This window comes from Microcaecilia unicolor, chromosome 10, assembly GCF_901765095.1.
Source record: "Microcaecilia unicolor chromosome 10, aMicUni1.1, whole genome shotgun sequence".
NCBI lineage: Eukaryota > Metazoa > Chordata > Amphibia > Gymnophiona > Siphonopidae > Microcaecilia > Microcaecilia unicolor.
The window spans coordinates 175,598,547-175,615,720 of record NC_044040.1 but is presented as its reverse complement, the minus strand read 5'-3'; the positions used below and the strand labels follow the sequence as shown (position 1 = coordinate 175,615,720).

Below are 17,174 nucleotides of genomic sequence, written 5' to 3'. Positions count from 1 at the left end.
AGGAGCTATGCACGTGGGAGCTTTTCTGAAGTCCACCGCAGTGACCCCTGGGGAGCCCGGTTGGTGTCCTGGCATGTCAGGGGGGCCAGTGCACTAAAAATGCTGGCTCCTCCCACGGCCAAATGCCTTGAATTTGGCCGGGGTTTGAGATGGCCGACATAACTTTCCATTATCGCTAAAAAACGAAGCCGGCCATCTCAAACCCCGGCCAAATCCAATGCATTTGGCTGGCCGGAACCGTATTATCAAAACAAAAGATGGCCGGCCATCTTTTTCGAAAATACGGGTCTGGCCAGCTGTTTGCGGCGCCACCAAAATACATCGCCGGCCATGTATTTCGCCGGCGCCGTTCGATTATTCCCCTCAATGTCATCTATTACCTTCAGGGACTAAGCCATGCCCAACTCGGGAGCACTCTCTCCACCTGCAGGTACCTCCTCTCATGTCTCCTTAGGGGATCCTGGTAACTAACCTCCAGCATGTGCAGCAGTCTGCAGGGGGCGTATTAGGACCCAGTGGGCTTAATGAAGTCTCACTGCCTGAGCCATATCCAAGTACCCGAATGAACATCACACAAGCACTGTGGGGTAACTGCTATACATGAGGATCCAGGGTTATGTGGTCCAACAACAAAGGGGTCCCCACTTTAGGGGGCAGCAGGAATCTTCAGCTGACTCTTGCATTTAGACATCTAAGAAGAAAAAAATCCAATAAAGAAAAGCACTTCAGGTGAATAAGACACAGATGCAATCTTGGGGTCCAGGAAGAAATAATTGAACATCACCTATTGAACTGCATTGGCAGTGAGCTAGAATTATATATTGCATTTGGTGACCTATGTGATTACAGATACATGTCTGTTCACAGAAAAATGGGTTTTCATAGAACTAACAAAACACAGTAAAAAAAACATAGCTTACTGGGACAACTGCCAATTATGTGTAAATCATACAACTACCCTAGTACTGTGCAGCTGAAGGACTAGCTGTTCCTTTCACTCAGAACTTGGTTTCAACATGTCTGCTAATCCTGTGCTTTTCACTGTAGGGTTCAAGAAAGTCTGCCTTTGGCTTCAGATAACAGAAATAGTCACGTGTATTAAACATCTGAACCTGCCATGCAGTGTATGCCAGCACCCTCTCATCATCACCCAAAGGGGCAAGCAGGCTGATTTATGGAATTCTTTGGTTTACTTAACTCCATATTGTCCGTTTGGGAAGCAAGTTGTTACTCTAACTTGAATGATGCTTTTGTTTTCCAAGTTTAATATTCTAGATCCATTATATTCTGACTTCATCTCCTCAAAGGCCATAAATGTTTTTTTAAAATTTATCTCTGCAGGGCTTCTCCTTATTGCTTTGCATCCGGCTGTCAGCTGACAGCCGTTATGCAAGGTCTTCTCTATTTATGCTTTCTCACATCCCTTCCTATATGTAATAACCTCAATAGCACAGCAGCTTCCTCCAGGCAAGAGAGCAAGATAAAGTGTTCTTCATTATGATTTCCAATGCAACATGTAATAAAACTACATGAAAAAACAACATTGGATTTTTAACGGTTTCTTACTTCTGTGCTAATTATTTGCAAAAGGCAGCTAATAAAACAACAAAAGTTAAAATGGAGGTAAATTAACAATAAAATTGTAGTTACTTCCATCTTAAATATGTTAAGTGAATTCTTTTAAAATTATCTCCTCATTTTTAACCACAGAGCATCTGTAATCCAGGGACCTTTCTCCTCAAACCCTGTCCAAGACAGGGACCCTATGCATAAAGGCCTCCTGAGACAGAGCACCCCCAACTGTGGGTCCCTGGCACAGGGATTCCCTAAACGAGAGAACAGGGCCACCAAGAAAGGGGGTGGGGGGGGCAAGATTCCCTGGGCCTGACATCCATGGAAGGTTCTGCTCCCTCGGTCTGTCTCTTTCCTGCTTTTGTGTGCCAAGACCCGGGTGATTGCATTAAAGCAATCACCTGGGCCTTGGTACACGAGACCAGGAGAGAGACAGACCGAGGGAGGAGCAAATGTAGGAAGGTAAGGGGGGCGATGTGCAGTGGCGCCCCGAGTTTCGGGGGGGCAAGAGGCAGTGGCGGCTGAGAGTGGGGGAGCAAGGGGTAGCAGCAGTGGCTCCCACTTTAGACCCAGGCCCTCTCCAAACTCGCAGCACCCTGTTAAATGACTGGCAGGGATGCTGAAGCCCCAGAAGCCAAAGAAGTGCCAAAGTTGCTCCCCTTCTCTTTGTACTGCTGCTGTAATGCAGAAGTTGTCAGCATGCCTCCAGCTGCCAATGACAGGACTTCTCGTACGTGCTCATTTTGCACAAGAACTGATCCTGCTTGTGGAGTCCCAGTGTCTGCGGCATTGCAGCAGCAGCACAAGGAGGCAAGGAGCAGCTCAGGCACCAGATTTCTTTGGCTGGTGGGCTTTGGCATCCCTGCCGGCAAAGATGTGTTTATCATGTGGGGGTGGGGGGGGGAGAGCAAATTGGAGGGCTGGCTATGCCCCTGGTATAAGCATTACCTTTTTTAAAGGCATATTTTGGGACAAGAACTCGGTTCAGACTAGATTCTGTGCTACTTTCAGACTGTTTAGTGCTGGTACTAGAATAGTATTTTGAACTGGTTGGCAATTTTGAATAAACAAATGCAGTTTATCTTGAAGCACCTGAATTCCTTTCACATCTGCTTTTAAATATTTTATTTTTGTTACATTTGTACCCCGCGCTTTCCCACTCATGGCAGGCTCAATGCGGCAGGCAATGGAGGGTTAAGTGACTTGCCCAGAATCACAAGGAGCTGCCTATGCCGGGAATCGAACTCAGTTCCTCAGTTCCCTAGGACCAAAGTCCACCACCCTAACCACTAGGCCACTCCTCCACTCAATATTTCCCTGAGGGTAGCAAGGGAGCTTGTTAAAATAGTTTAGAGCAGATATAGCTCCTCATTTTCAAAGTAAATGAAACATCAAAAGTTAAAATGGAGGTAAATTAACAATAAAATTGTAGTTACTTACATTTTGAATATCTTAAGTGAATTCTTTTAATTTTATCTTCTCAAAGCTACGTGGAGGGGCATTTTCAATAGTGTGTCTGGACTTTGGACATTTTGTGCCAAACGTACCCCATCCAAATAGGAAATATGCCAAATTTTGAAAAAAGATAAACATCTATGTTTTTATTTGAAAATATTGTATCAACCAAGATTTTTGAGCTTTGTGCATTTGTGCTTTGTGCATTTATCCATCCCATTTTTGGGGGAAAAAATGCACAAGTTAAAAATGCACAAAATCAAGCCATTGGGATGTTGGTGGGGCCAGCACTTTTAGTAGACTGGACCCACAGGCATCCCAGGAGAGCAGTGGGGCACCCTAGGGGGCACTGATGTGGACTTCATATAAATGCTTCCAGGTACACATCTCACCATTGCTCCATTATCTTGTTTGCGGAGGCTTCGAAAACCCACTACCCTCAACTGTTCACCACTACAATAGCCCTTATGAATGAAGGGGGCACCTATATGTGGGTACAGTGGGTTTCTGGTGAGTTTTGGGGGGCTCCTAAATGTGACACATATACACATCTGGATGTTATATTTGTAAGTAATCTAATTCTGATTGAGAACTTTGAATACGTACATAAAATATAAAATATGAAAATATATATGTGTTTTTATCATTACTATTATTTTTTAAAATTCACATATGAATGTTAATTATTGAACATCTTTGATATACATGCATCTGTTCATGTTCTTTGTCTTAAATGTTGATTTTATTATTCTGGTAGCATTTTTGCCATATGGACTTTTATATACAAAAGCTTACTTTTAATCATCAATTATTAAGATTAAGTCACAACAATACCTTTATGTATACACAATTCAAAGTGATGTCTTATTACACTTTTTATTATATTTTATATTTTATAAATGTTTTCTATTAATATTACATTGTTTTTTTCGATTTTAAATTTTTTTTAAATTGTTTAATCATTCATTATGATTATTTATATGTTTTTATGTGTTTTGTTGTTAGACCTCTGAGGCAGGCGTTGTTTTACACCGAAACACGGCCCATGTCGGGTCATTTGATAATAAAATACTCCTGTTGTCTCAGTCTTGAAGGCCCAGTGTTGCTTTTTTTGTTTGTGAGTTTTGGGGGGGGGGGGGGGGCTCTCATTTTCCACCACAAGTGAAACAGGGGCGTAGCCAGACACCCAGTTTTGGGTGGGCCTGGGCCCAAGATGGGTGGGCAGAAGAATTCCGCCTTGTTCCACAAGTGATATGGTCTTGCCCTTTCTCGTCTGCATGCCATATAGTCTCTCAAACACCTCCCCTTCCCCGCATACCTTTTAAATAGCAGATTTTCACCAGCAGCGAGCAGCAACTAATACACACTGCTCATGTTGGTCCCACAGCCTTCCCTCTGATGCAACTTCATGTTTCCGCATAGGCAGGAATACATCAGAGGGAAGCCTGTGGGGCTGGTGCGAGCAGTATGTATCAGTTGCTGCTCACAGCAGGCAAAGATCTACTATTTACAAGGTATGCAGGAGGGACAGTTGCTGGGAGTTTTCGACTGGTGGGGCTTGGGGATCCCTACCAGTCACATCATAGGTGTGCTGCTACTGGGTGGGCCTGAGCTCAAAATGGTTGGGCCTGGGCCCATCCGGGCCCACCCTTGGCTACACCACTATAGTGAAACAGGTAGGAGGAGGTATGGGCCTGGGTCCACCTGTCTACAGTGCACTGCACCCACCCCAACACTACTCCAGTGACCTGACTATAACATCTGAGGCTATCAGAGGCTGGTGAGTACTGTTTTTATTCACATTTTTGGGGGATGGGAGGGGGTCGGTGACCTCTGGGAGAGTAAAGGGGGATCATCCCTGAATCCCTCCAGTGGTCACCTGATCATTTGTTGCACTTTTTTGTGTCTTATTTGTTAGAAAAACAGATCTAGATCAAAACATTGAAGTTTTTGCCCTAGTCATTTTGGTTTTGTTCCATTATGGCTGTAAAATATCCAAGTGTTAGGCATGCTCTAATCCCACTTTTAAAACACCCTCAACACACCCCCTTGTGATTTTGGATGCACTGCAGATTCAATGCATAGATAGACATCTGCAAACAGGTTTTGAAATTACCAATTTGGACATTTTGAGAAGAAATCCATCCAAATGGTGCTTTGACACTTTTTGGACATTTTTCTCTTTCAAAAATGAACTCCATATTAACTTTGTAAGTCAACGTGCTTTGAAAATGAGCCTCTAAATCTCTTAGAACATATTTCATCACAGAAAAAGTGTGTACTGTACTGGCACAAAGTTTTACCTGACTTTAGGCAAATGAAAATTTGTGCAGTGTTCCCCTCTCCTCTCCCACAAGCAGAATGAGGATTGCAAATTTTCTTTGGAGATTGAAGGAGGCGTAGTACCTCTGAATACCAGTCTCAGAGGTCCATGAATCCTATTGATCTGCTCTATAGCTTCAGGATTGGTACTTTTGTAAATTAGGTGTCTGTGAGTTCCTCTATAGTGAGTGGTAGGTGCTAGAGCTGTTCCTCCTGTTTTGACGAACCCACAGTGCTTCTACTCTCCTCTACTAAGCCTCATGCTGTAAGATCTTATGGGGGATGGGAGGGGTAGTGGAGAAAGGGAGTAAGCAAGGCAATTGCTCTGGGCCTCTACAAGGGACCCCCCAAGCCTGCCCAAAACTGAAGGTAGCACAGACTGCTGGTAGGATTTGGGGCCCGTCTCCCAAGTTTCTACCCGTATTATCGAAACAAAAGATAGATGCCCATCTTGTTTCAATAATACGGGTTTCCCCGCCCCTTTGCCGGGACGTCCTGTGAGGACGTCCTTGGGAGCCTCTTTCGATTATGCCCCTCCAAGGAACACCACTGTTTGTTGATGTTCCTTAATTATTTGATATAGTAGTTTTAATGCCATATCTATAATTCTGTTTTATATGTACAGTGACAAAAGCAGACTCTTCTTCATTCCAAGAAATGTAAACCTTTTTTCATTGCAGATACTTTCCACTAGATTTATTCTGCCTATGTATTCAGCTTCAGGTATTGCAATAATAGCCTGTTGTCTTTAAGGTGTCCCTTTACTAAGCTGTGGAAAAAAGTGGCCTTCACACACCCTTCGCATGGGTCTTTACCGCATGCTAAGGCCATTTTTATTGCAACCTTAAAATGGCCAGTTTTCTGTTTTTTGTATTAATGACCACATGCTAATGTTACCTTTTAAAAAAAATACCAGTGGAGCATTTACTGCCACACATTTTGAAAGGGCTCATGTGGTAATCCTGCACTAACCACTTAGTGCATCTACATTAGCGCATGTTAACTGTTTAATGCTGCAATGTCCACTCTCTGCTCCCCCAAAAAATATTTTTTTAGTGCCCGAATTAGTGTATGCTAATCAGGGGCATAGCCAGACTACAGCGTGAGGGGGCAAATTTTAGCCTACCCTCCCTGGTGCCGCCGCCCCCCTGCCATTGCTCCCCCCATTACCATTGCTGACTTTGCCCCCCCCTGCCGCCACCAATCTGCCGTCGCCTACCTTTGTTGGCGGGGGACCCCAACCCCCGCCAGCAGAGGTCCTCTTCTTCTGTTTCTGATGTCCTGCACGTTGTAAGTGCAGGACATCAGATTCACAGAACGAAGCCTTGCAGATCAGCATGCAGGATGTCAGAAACAGACGGAAGCCTTTTGCGAGAAGAAGAGGACCTCGGCTGGTGGGGGTTGGGGTCCTCCGCCAGCAAAGGCAGGCGACGGCGGGTTGGCGGCAGGAGGGGGGGTCAGGGGGTCCAGGGCCAAATCTATGCTGGCCGTCAGGGGGGTCCAGGGCCAAATCTATGCTGGCCCAGGCCCCCCCTGGCCCCACGTAGCTATGCCACTGGTGTAATCAGGATGCCTGAGCACATCCCATGGTATACCATTTTAAACTGCATTAGGCATACATTAGCACCTAATGTAGTTTAGTAAAGGGACCCCTAAAATGGTTTAAAACAGTATTTCCCAAACTGCACCATGGCACCCCAGTGTGCTGTGGCGAACTCACAGGGGTGCCGCGGTACAGATGGGAGTTCTCACGCCAAGCACCGGAACAAAGATTGCTGCAGTGTTGTTCACCTTCCTCTCTCCACTGCCCGTCCGCCCACTGCAGGCTGCCAGCAGCGATGTAAGCGCTGCCTTTGGCCTGCCCCCGAAGCCGCCTTTGTACAGCATTCCGCCTACATGGGAACAGGAAGTGCTTGTACAAAGAAAGCTTCCGGGGCAGGCTGAAGGCAGCACTTACAGATCGCTGCTGATGCCGACAGCCTGGAAATTTGGAGGCCTGCTCCCGCCCTGGGATCCTGGATGCTCATAACTCAGCAATGGGGGAGGGAGGCTAGGGCTATGTTGCCTCCCTCTTGTACTTAGCTTCAGGCTCTTCTTCATCTTCTCCTCAGGTAAAAAATGGATTAAAAGGGGGCATGGGTTGGAGGGGGGAGATGGTGCATGGGGGAGAGAGGGAGAAATATTGGACATGATGTGTGGCGGGGTGGAGACCTGTGTGGCCAGGGGGCGACGTGGTGCAAAAAATTGCTCAGACACTAATGGGCATTTTTGAAAGAGAAGGGCGCCCATCTTCCGACACAAATCGGGAGATGGGCATCCTTCTCTCAGGGTCGCCCAAATTGGCATAATCGAAAGCCGATTTTGGGCGTCCTCAACTGCTTTCCATTGCGGGGACGACCAAAGTTCACGGGGGCGTGTTGGAGGTGTAGCAAAGGTGGAACTGGGGCATGCTTAAGAGATGTGCGTCCTCGGCCGATAATGGAAAAAAGAAGGGCGTCCCTGACGAGCATTTGGTTGACTTTACTTGGTCCATTTTTTTCATGACCAAGCCTCAAAAAGGTGCCTAAACTGACCAGATGACCACCGGAGGGAATCGGGGATGACCTCCCCTTACTCCCCCAGTGGTCACCAACCCCCTCCCACCCTAAAAAAATGTAAACAATTTTTTGCCAGCCGCTATGCCAGCCTCAAATGTCATACCCAGCTCCATCACAGCAGTATGCAGGTCCCTGGAGCAGTTTTAGTGGGTGCAGTGCACTTCAGGCAGGTGGACCCAGGCCCATCCTCACCTACCTGTTACACTTGTGGAGGTAAATGTGAGCCCTTCCAAACCCACCCGAAACCGACTGTACCTACATGTAGGTGCCCTCCTTCACCCCTTAGGGCTATGGTAGTGGTGTACAGTTGTAGGGAGTGGGGTTGGGGGGGGTTGGGGGGCTCAGCACTGAAGGTAAGGGAGCAATTTGTGAAATCCACTGCAGTGCCCCCTAGGGTGACCGCTTGGTGTCCTGGCATGTGAGGGGGACTAGTGCACTATGAATGCTGGCTCCTCCCATGACCAAAAGCCTTGGATTTGGTTGTTTTTGAGATGGGCGTCCTCGGTTTCCATTATCACCGAAAACCAGGGACGACCATCTCTAAGATCAACCATCTCAACATTTAGGATGACCATCTCTACGGTCGACCTAAATGTTGAGATTTGGGCATCCCCGACTGTATTACCGAAACGAAAGATGAACGCCCATCTTGTTTCGATAATAGCAGTTTCCACACCCCTTCACGGGGCCGTCCTGCAGGGACGCCCTCAGGAAAACTTGGGCGCCCCGTTTGATTATGCCCCTCTAAGGGTGCTGTGTGACAGGTTAGGGGGGGTGCCAAAAATTTGCTCAGACACTAAGGGTGCCGTGAGCCAAAAAAGTTTGGGAACCACTGTTTTAAAACATTGCTCCATATGGGTTACAGAAAAATGACAGGCCAACAAACTGACAACAAAGCCCTGGAACAAATGAACTCTTTTATTGGCTGCATCACTGCATTTGCCTTGGGTTTGATAAAAGAAAGATTCATTGAAGCTGGCACTGTTTGTAACAAATTCATTGCATTTCACAAATGCCCTCTAGTTTAAAAAATAATAATAATAATAAAATAAAAGAATTCTGGAGTCCATCAAAATACATTTACTCAGAGGATCAGCTCAAGCCAGCTAAAAGATTAGGTGCTCCAACAAGGTTCAGTCTTTTGCCTGTGGGACCACATGTGAATAGAATTGATTGTACGGGGTTAAATCGATTTGATGGTTTCAGTTCAGTGTGTCGCTGGATAAGTGGATCACATAGCTGCCTACTGTGCTGTTTATTTCAATCTTCCCCAATTGGCAATCCCTGCTCAAGAAATTCTTGAGTAAACTTATTTCAGGGACTGAATTACCCCTTCATCTCAGATGCTGTACCATCTTAAAACAAAGGCTAACGCACAGTAGTGGTCTGAGGTAGAGATGTGCCTGCCTGCTTCTCTGTCTCAATCCGAGCATCTCCTAGAGAGATTGAAAGCCCACTAGTAATTCTACACATCAATTTCCAATAATAAATGAAAACTGAGTGCACATGAATATGGTTCCTGTGTGGTAATGCAGAAAAAAAAGTAAAGCTCTTCCAATAACTTTTTGAAAAATAAACGTTGGGCAGGTATAAAATAGTGACAACATTTAGGTCCAGGTTGTTGTTTACTGAAGATAACAATGCATGGATAAATAAGGTGATGAAAGTGCACCCATTCTGTAGAAGGAATACTAGCGGCAGCATGCAATTTAGGTTAATCATTTCAGGAACCCTCTGTGACTATTGGGGTCTTTGTATTTACAGTGAGAAATCAAGAAAACAGATGAGGCCCTCCCTTAATTAAGATACCACATTTTTTTTGTTGCTAGTTCTGTGTGTCTGCATTGTCTGCAGGACTGGTGTTAGATATGGCTGGGCCTGTGAGATAAACCTCACTGGTTGACCTTCAGTATTTAGCACAACAGTGGTAGATCTCCAGCTTTGGGATGGGTCACCCTTGGCATCCCTGGAAGATATAAAGAGCTGCCATATTCCTATTACTGAGGATGTATGTCTCATTCTGCTTCAAACTGGAGTGGGAAAAACAAGTGTAACGCTGGCTGCCATGCTCCTCCCCCCCCCCCCCCCCCCCCCCCCCAGATTTCCCTGTTGTGTATCCTGTTACGGTATGTAGATAGGTTGAAGGGAAGGGTTTAGCATCTTTCTGTTGCCACAGTTTGGTTGGTAGGCAGCTGGGGCCTTTTCTTTATTTGGCTATCATTGAAGTAGAGTTGTATGCCACAAGGGCTGAATTGAGTTTCAGGAGCAGACTCAGATGGGCAAGCAGCCAGCACTCAAGAAGGAACGCCTTGACCATGCAGAAGTAGAGTGTTATGTGTGGCTACCACTTCGTGCAGTGGTAGAGTGTTATGTGTGGCTATCACTTAGTACATAAGTATTGCCATACTGGGAAAGACCAAAGGTCCATCAAATCCAGCATTATGTTTCCAACAGTGGCCAATCCAGATCACAAATACCTGGCAAGATCCCCAAAAAAGTACAAATCATTTTATACTGCTTATCCCAGAAATAGTGGATTTTCCGCAAGTCCATTTAATAATGGTCAATGGACTTTTCCTTTAGGAAGCCGTCCAAACCTTTTTTTAAACTCCACTATCACTGGTAAGAACAAATCAAGTAATCAATCACAGAAGAATATGCTTTATTAAATTGTGTTATTCGTTGATTGACTGGCACAGTAGACTTCATGGAATGTCAGCAGTGAGGATCAGTGTAGCACAAGAGAGAGGCAGCTCCCTTGATGGTTTGCCCTCCCCCCCCCCCCCCCCCCCCAAATGGCTATTGGGGTTTTATCCTTCCCCCTCCAAATGACATACAGGGGTTTTTATCCCTGCACTGTACACCTGGCGTGAAGCCCCCCAGCCACACAGGTCACTACAAAACCTTACACATTTTTGTTTCAAAGTCCAAAATCCCTATGCAACTAACTTTGTAATAATGTACAATCTATGATATAAGCATTCAAAGGATTCAGGAACTAGTTGCTAATTGTCTTCCATAAGGTGGAATTCTTACAGACATACTGGGCCTACAAACACTGGGATCTTTTTACAAAGTGATACTTTCTTTAGGGCCAACATATAAATAATCAAAAGATGTTGTAACACAAAAACGACAATAGACTACAGAATAAGGAAGGGACCTGTGTAGTCCCAAAAGCTCATGCATTACATCATATTTTGATTATTATATTGTACCAATAAAAGATATGTTAAAACTTTGTAAGACATGAGGTTGAGGAGAGGCTAGGTTTTATATAAAACTAGTAAAACAGGCCCGTTTCTGACACAAATGAAACGAGTGCTAGCAAGGTTTTCCTCGGAGTGTGTGTGTGAGAGAGAAAGTGTGTGTGAGAGATGGAGTGTGTGTGTGAGTGAGAGAGAGAGAATGAGTGAGAGAGAAACAGAGTGTGTGTGTGTTTGTGTCAGAGAGAGAGAGTGTGTGAGACAGAGTGTATGTGTGTGTGAGATTGAGTGTGTGTGTGAGAGAGAGAGAGAGAGAGAGAGAGTGTGTGTGTGTGTGTGTGTGAGAGAGAGTGAGTGTGTGTTCCATGAACCCCCCCTCCCTCCCTCTCTCTCCTCCCCTCCGAGTTCCAGGCCCTCCTTCCATCTGAGGTGCAGGCCCCCCTCCCTCTCTCCCTCCCTCTCCTCTCCTCCAAGTTCTTGGCCCCCCTTCCCTCCAAGTTCCATGCCCCCTCCCTCTCTTCCCCAGTGTGTATGTTTGAGAGAGAGTGTGTGGGTGAGAGATGGAGTGTGTATGTGAGAGAGAATGAGTGAGAGAGAGACAGACAGAGTGTGTGTTTGTGTCAGAGAGAGAGAGTGTGTGTGAGAGACAGAGTGTGTGTGTGAGTCTGTGTGTGAGAGAGAGTATATGTGAGAAATAGAGAGTGAGTGTGTGTGTGTGTGTGTGAGAAAGTGAAGCCGACAAGCCTTGAAGCATTAGTGCGCTCTGTAAGGCTCCATCTCCTCAATTGAAGACACGTAGTTCTGGAACGTTGCAGGAATGCTTCAAAGCTTGAAGGCTTCACTTTCTCGGCTTCAGAATGTTGGAGGTGTGTTTTATTACATAGGATATGGGAACTTGTAAGTTTATCTACTCAGGATAGGAGAGAGCCAAAAATTGAATTAAATAGAGACTGATGTCTTCGAAATGGTCTAGGGCAGTGGTTCCCAAACCTGGTCCTGAAGGCACCCCCTGCCAGTTAGGTTTTCATGATAATCCACGATGAATAGTCAAGAGAGAGATTTGCATGCAGTGGAGGCAGTGCATGCAGATCTCTCTCATGAATATTCATTGTGGGTATCCTGAAAACCTGACTAGCTGGGGTGTCTCCAGGACCAGGTTTGGGAACCACTGGTCTATCGTCTACAAGTGGGATGGGGAATACATCCTTAGCAGAGTGGACAATAAGTAGGCAGACAGACAGGCCAATTGGTCTCTATTTGCTGTAACCTACTATATCATTATATATCTGCTATTACATTACAGCCTACAACCAGTCTACTTGACCTTTAAAGATCAAGATTATATGGATTTCCCACTGGTGCCTGCCACCATTTCCTGTTTGGAAATACATATTTCTGGTTGCTTTTAGCACTGGATAGAAAGGAAAATTGCTGGTCTTTCTTATTGCTATGCAGAACCAATTCATTGTGCTTCCCCCCCCCCCCCCCCCCCCCCCCCCCAAATGACTACTAATTTGCTGCTGTTGATATTCTGAACACTGTTAATGAAAAGGTTACATTGTGGGATGGGATTTGCTCAGTAGTTTTCAACAAGGCCATTGGTGATGACTCTGTACAGACTGCTGCAGAGAAATTCCTTATACAAATCACAGTCATAGAAGTGCAACACTTTGTCAAAAGCACTTGTGAATGCAGACGAGCAGAGGCAACATCTGTCCAATAAATAATTCAATGTGATCTTTCTTCACTACATATTTCTATTACATTTCCCATGTTTTACTTTCAGGTTCATGTGGAAACAATACTCTTACAATATTTCTAGTACAACAGTGTTTTCCTACTGTCTTTCCCTTGTTTTATTTAAAACGTTTTTTTTTTCTTTTTAATTTTGCTTAAAGCTCAGAGGAGCATCTTTTGGTACTATCCATCTGAGCAAAAGGGTTTTTATACTTTGGACAAGAGTATTACAAGAGTGTGATTTGCTTTCATTGTTTTCTCTTCTTTGTTTTCCTTCCAGTTCAATATCAATTTACAGTCCTAAGGAGAATCCCAATGCGTTTGATGCTGCTGCTTTCTTCCAGTCCGTTGGGAATTTCCTGTGGATCTTTGCTGGATCATTTGCCATGGGGTCTGCGTATGCTGTTGTCACAGCTTTAATATCCTTTATGCTTTATTTGACATGGAAAAGCTTTGCATGGATCATGTGCTCTTAGGATATTGCTGGAAGCAAGACTTTGTTTTCTACTTTCTAAGTGGTTGTACCTATTGCAATCCTACGGTTCTGAAAATATGAGCTGCCTGGCTACTGACTATGCTGATAAAATCATCACAATAAAATGATAAAACAAATGAGGAGGATAAAAATGCCACTAACTAGTGAGACCTCAACCACAATATGCTCTGCTTCTCAGATAATTCTCAACCTTATATTACAAAGGTCAGTAGAATAAGGGCGTCATAATAGGATCTACCAGATAAGCGTACTCGCCGCCTCTTTGGCTGAATAATTCAATGAGCCAAGCATACAATTAGGGGCAGTACCGCAATCCTCATCAATCCAATTTTAAACCCATTTAATATTAGTCCTTGTTTTATTCTAAAAAAAAATTGTAGTAGTATTTTTCGAAAACATCCTTGTCTTTCTTTGTATTTTGCATTTATAAAGAAATGACATAATATCTCTTTAATTCAAAAGAGTACTTAGCTTTTTAGCTACGATCAGCAATACATGGTGGAGAGGACCAGTTGTCAACTAGTGAGAGGCATGATTGAGGGCAGGGTAGCAGCACTGAATACTACTACTTAACATTTCTAGAGCGCTACTAGGGTTACGCAGCGCTGTACAAAATAAACAAAGAAGGACGGTCCCTGCTCAAAGGAGCTTACAATCTAAGAACGAAATGTCAAGTTGGGGCAGTCTAGCTTTCCTGGGTAGAGGTGTAGAGGTTAGTTGCCGAAAGCGACATCGAAGAGGTGGGCTTTAAGCAGAGATTTGAAGATGGGCAGGGAGGGGGCTGTACCTGTCCATGATATCTTGGCTTTATGTTTTTGCAATGCAAGTGTTTGCACATCAAAAGATGATATTTTTCTTTTCTTAACATTACAACAGTAAGAAAAAAACCCCAAGAGAGTTTTATAATTGCAGTAAAACCCACCATAACTGGCCATTATACTGTGAAGATAATAGCTTTCTTGAGTTTCAGGCCTTCAAGTATATTCAATTGTTATCATTTTTTATTTGGTATATGCAGACAGTATCATGTTTTATGGCTTATCATAAACTCGGTAAACCTGGAGAAGTGTGACTAGAATTCCAAGGGAGAACTTGCATATCTTAATTGAGTTATCAGGCCTATAGGAAAGCATATTATTACTTTTGCTTTTGTAAACACATAAGGGAATTATCAAAATAATGGTGCTTTTGGGAAAAGATAAAACAGTAAAGCATTTTTTATACAGTGATTTGATTATGGTGGGAAGATTCATAATAAGGTAACAGTTTCTGGGTTGTGTTAGTTTAATCATCATCTTCTCATTTACAAAGATATTAAAGGACTTTTTATCAAACAGTAAAAGTGGTCTCAGCGTGCCCTTGCATGGCTCTTTCCCACACGTTAAGGCCATTTTTACTGCTTTAGTAAAATGGCCGAATGTCCTATTTTTGTATTAATGGTGGCCATTAAAACAGATTAGCGTGTGCTAAGTACATGCTGATTGGTTGATACACAGCAATGCAGCTGCTCTAACCAGTTAGCACAAAATACACCTCCCTGTGTCAATCAACATATTTGGGGGGGTCTTTTACTAAAGCTTAGCTCGAGTTATCTGCAGCAGGGCCCATAGGAATAAAATGGGTCCTGCTGCAGATAACTCGAGCTAAGCTTTAGTAAAAGACCCCCTTTATTTTTTAGCACGTGGGTAACATGTGCACATGAGATTGCCACGGGATGTCTTAGCGTGCCCCATGGTACTCCATTTTTTGCTGTGGTATGCATGCTTTGGTGCTCCTAAAATTACAAGAAACGCCACTTTTTCATTGCTACAAATGGTAGGGTCATATTTTTAGGTTGTGTAAAGCCATGTTAATCCATTTAATTGCATGCTTAGGAGGTCATTTATAAAGGATTTGTCACATGTAAAAGCTCTCTTGTAAAATTATCCCCATGAGCTAGCTATGTGCATAAAAATACTTAATTTACAAGAAGCCAAACACATTTTGCACAACTTATTTGTAGGTGTGATCAGGGGCATAGCTCGAACCAGTGGCGTAGCCACAGGTGGGCCGTGGCCCACCCATTAGGGCTCAGGCCCACCCAGCAGTAGCACATGTTTAGCGGTAGCTGGTGGAGATCCCAAGCTTGGCCAGCTGAAGACTTACCCCCTGATGGTAACAAAAGTGCTACTCTCCACGATACCGGCACCTGAGCATGCTAATTTTTCAGCACATGCCTGCTGCAGCCAGCCAAGGTGGAAAGAAGCATTTTCCCATCAGTTGAGATATTATTTTGGTGGTGGTGATTGGGAGGGGGAGAACACTTGGTGCCCACCCACTTCTTGCTTAGGCCCACCCAAAATCTGTTGTCTGGCTACGCCCCTGACTCGAACAGAGTTAGGTGGAGTCACACGTTAAACACACAGGGTAGATATTCAGCCTGTGGCAGTCCGTGGCTTTTAAGCTGCTTATGGCTGTGTGCTGAATTAAACCCAGATATTCAATGTCAGGCTGTGTCTGGGGTGTGGCATTGAATATCTGGGTAAGTGTGGTCACCTGGAAGTTGACTGGACACTGGCTGATATTCAGACTGGTGCCTGGTAGCTTCACAGATAATGTTAGGCCAGCCTTTTTGCTGTCCTTGCTTTATCTACTTACTTAGCTTGGAGCTCTGTTCCCTCTAAGCTGAGTGGGTGTCCTCCAACTGCATTGCTATTAGCAGGGGGAGGGGTGCTTCAATATTGTATTTTCAATTGCTAGGGACAGGCAGGTTCTCTGGAATCCTGCAGAGCTTGCCTGCTCCCTCAATATTGAATATGTGATAGTGAAACAGCACCCCCCACTGGTAGAACTGTAATTACAAACAGTACAAAACACCTCTGCAAGAGTAATCTGCAGGGCATCCAAATACGAAGGCGCAACATCACTGTAACAATCCCTACACTGGCTACGGATAAGAACAAGAATAATCTTCAAAATCTGCACTTTTGTATACCAGATTGTATGTCACTAGTAGAAATACTGCAACCAGCCCTCAAGCAAAAATACGCAGCACGGCATCACTTATGAAGGCTTTCGCAAAAAATAAAAACATATCTGTACAAGAAATTCCTACTGATCGATGCAACCTAGTATCAAATGACAGACAACGACAAGACACAACCAGCCCATGTTATGACATATCCTCCCTAGAATATTTTAACTCGCACATCCCTATTCTGATCATGTATATCTGTGTAATCTAACAATACAAGAAATCACTAACTGTAACCTCATCCTCTGATTAATTTCGATGTAAACCACATTAATTTTGATGTAAGCCGCACAGAATGGAGTCCTCAACTCGGACGAATGTGGGATATAAATCTAATAAAGTAAAGTAAGTAGATGGAAGACTGTCACTCAACTTAGAAGGAACAGCGCCCTGGACCAACCTGGCATTAACCAGACAGGTCCTGGGCGGTCACAGACAATATTCTATGACATTAACCACTCAAGTGCCACAGAATATTGCTGGATGGCCAGCTCAGTGGGATTTAATGGGGTAGGAGACTCTCCTGCCCTGTTAAACACTTGTAAATATCGAGCCCACATATTATAAAATTTATAACTACCTGCATACTTCAGTCACATACATTTACACCTGCTCCTCAGCATTTTAGCCATGAGTTTTATGAGTTAGATGGGAAAAATGTTCTTTTCTTTGATCTAAGACGGTCATTGATTTTCATAGAGCAAGGGAATAACCAGAAGTACTGGGAGTATATTTATGTATTTATTTATTTAACAAATTTTTATATGCCGCTCCAT

The 17,174-nt window shown here is 44.2% G+C and overlaps 1 protein-coding gene across 2 annotated transcripts in view; it reads left to right on the top strand.

The window, feature by feature from the left end:
- Positions 1–17,174, top strand: part of SLC9A9 (solute carrier family 9 member A9) — a 514,180-nt gene that overhangs the window by 185,743 nt on the left and 311,263 nt on the right. For both annotated transcript variants that reach the window (XM_030216056.1, XM_030216057.1), the window contains exon 7: positions 13,170–13,308. In XM_030216056.1, the coding sequence (XP_030071916.1) occupies positions 13,170–13,308 (139 nt within the window). The remainder of the gene's footprint in view (positions 1–13,169; positions 13,309–17,174) is intronic.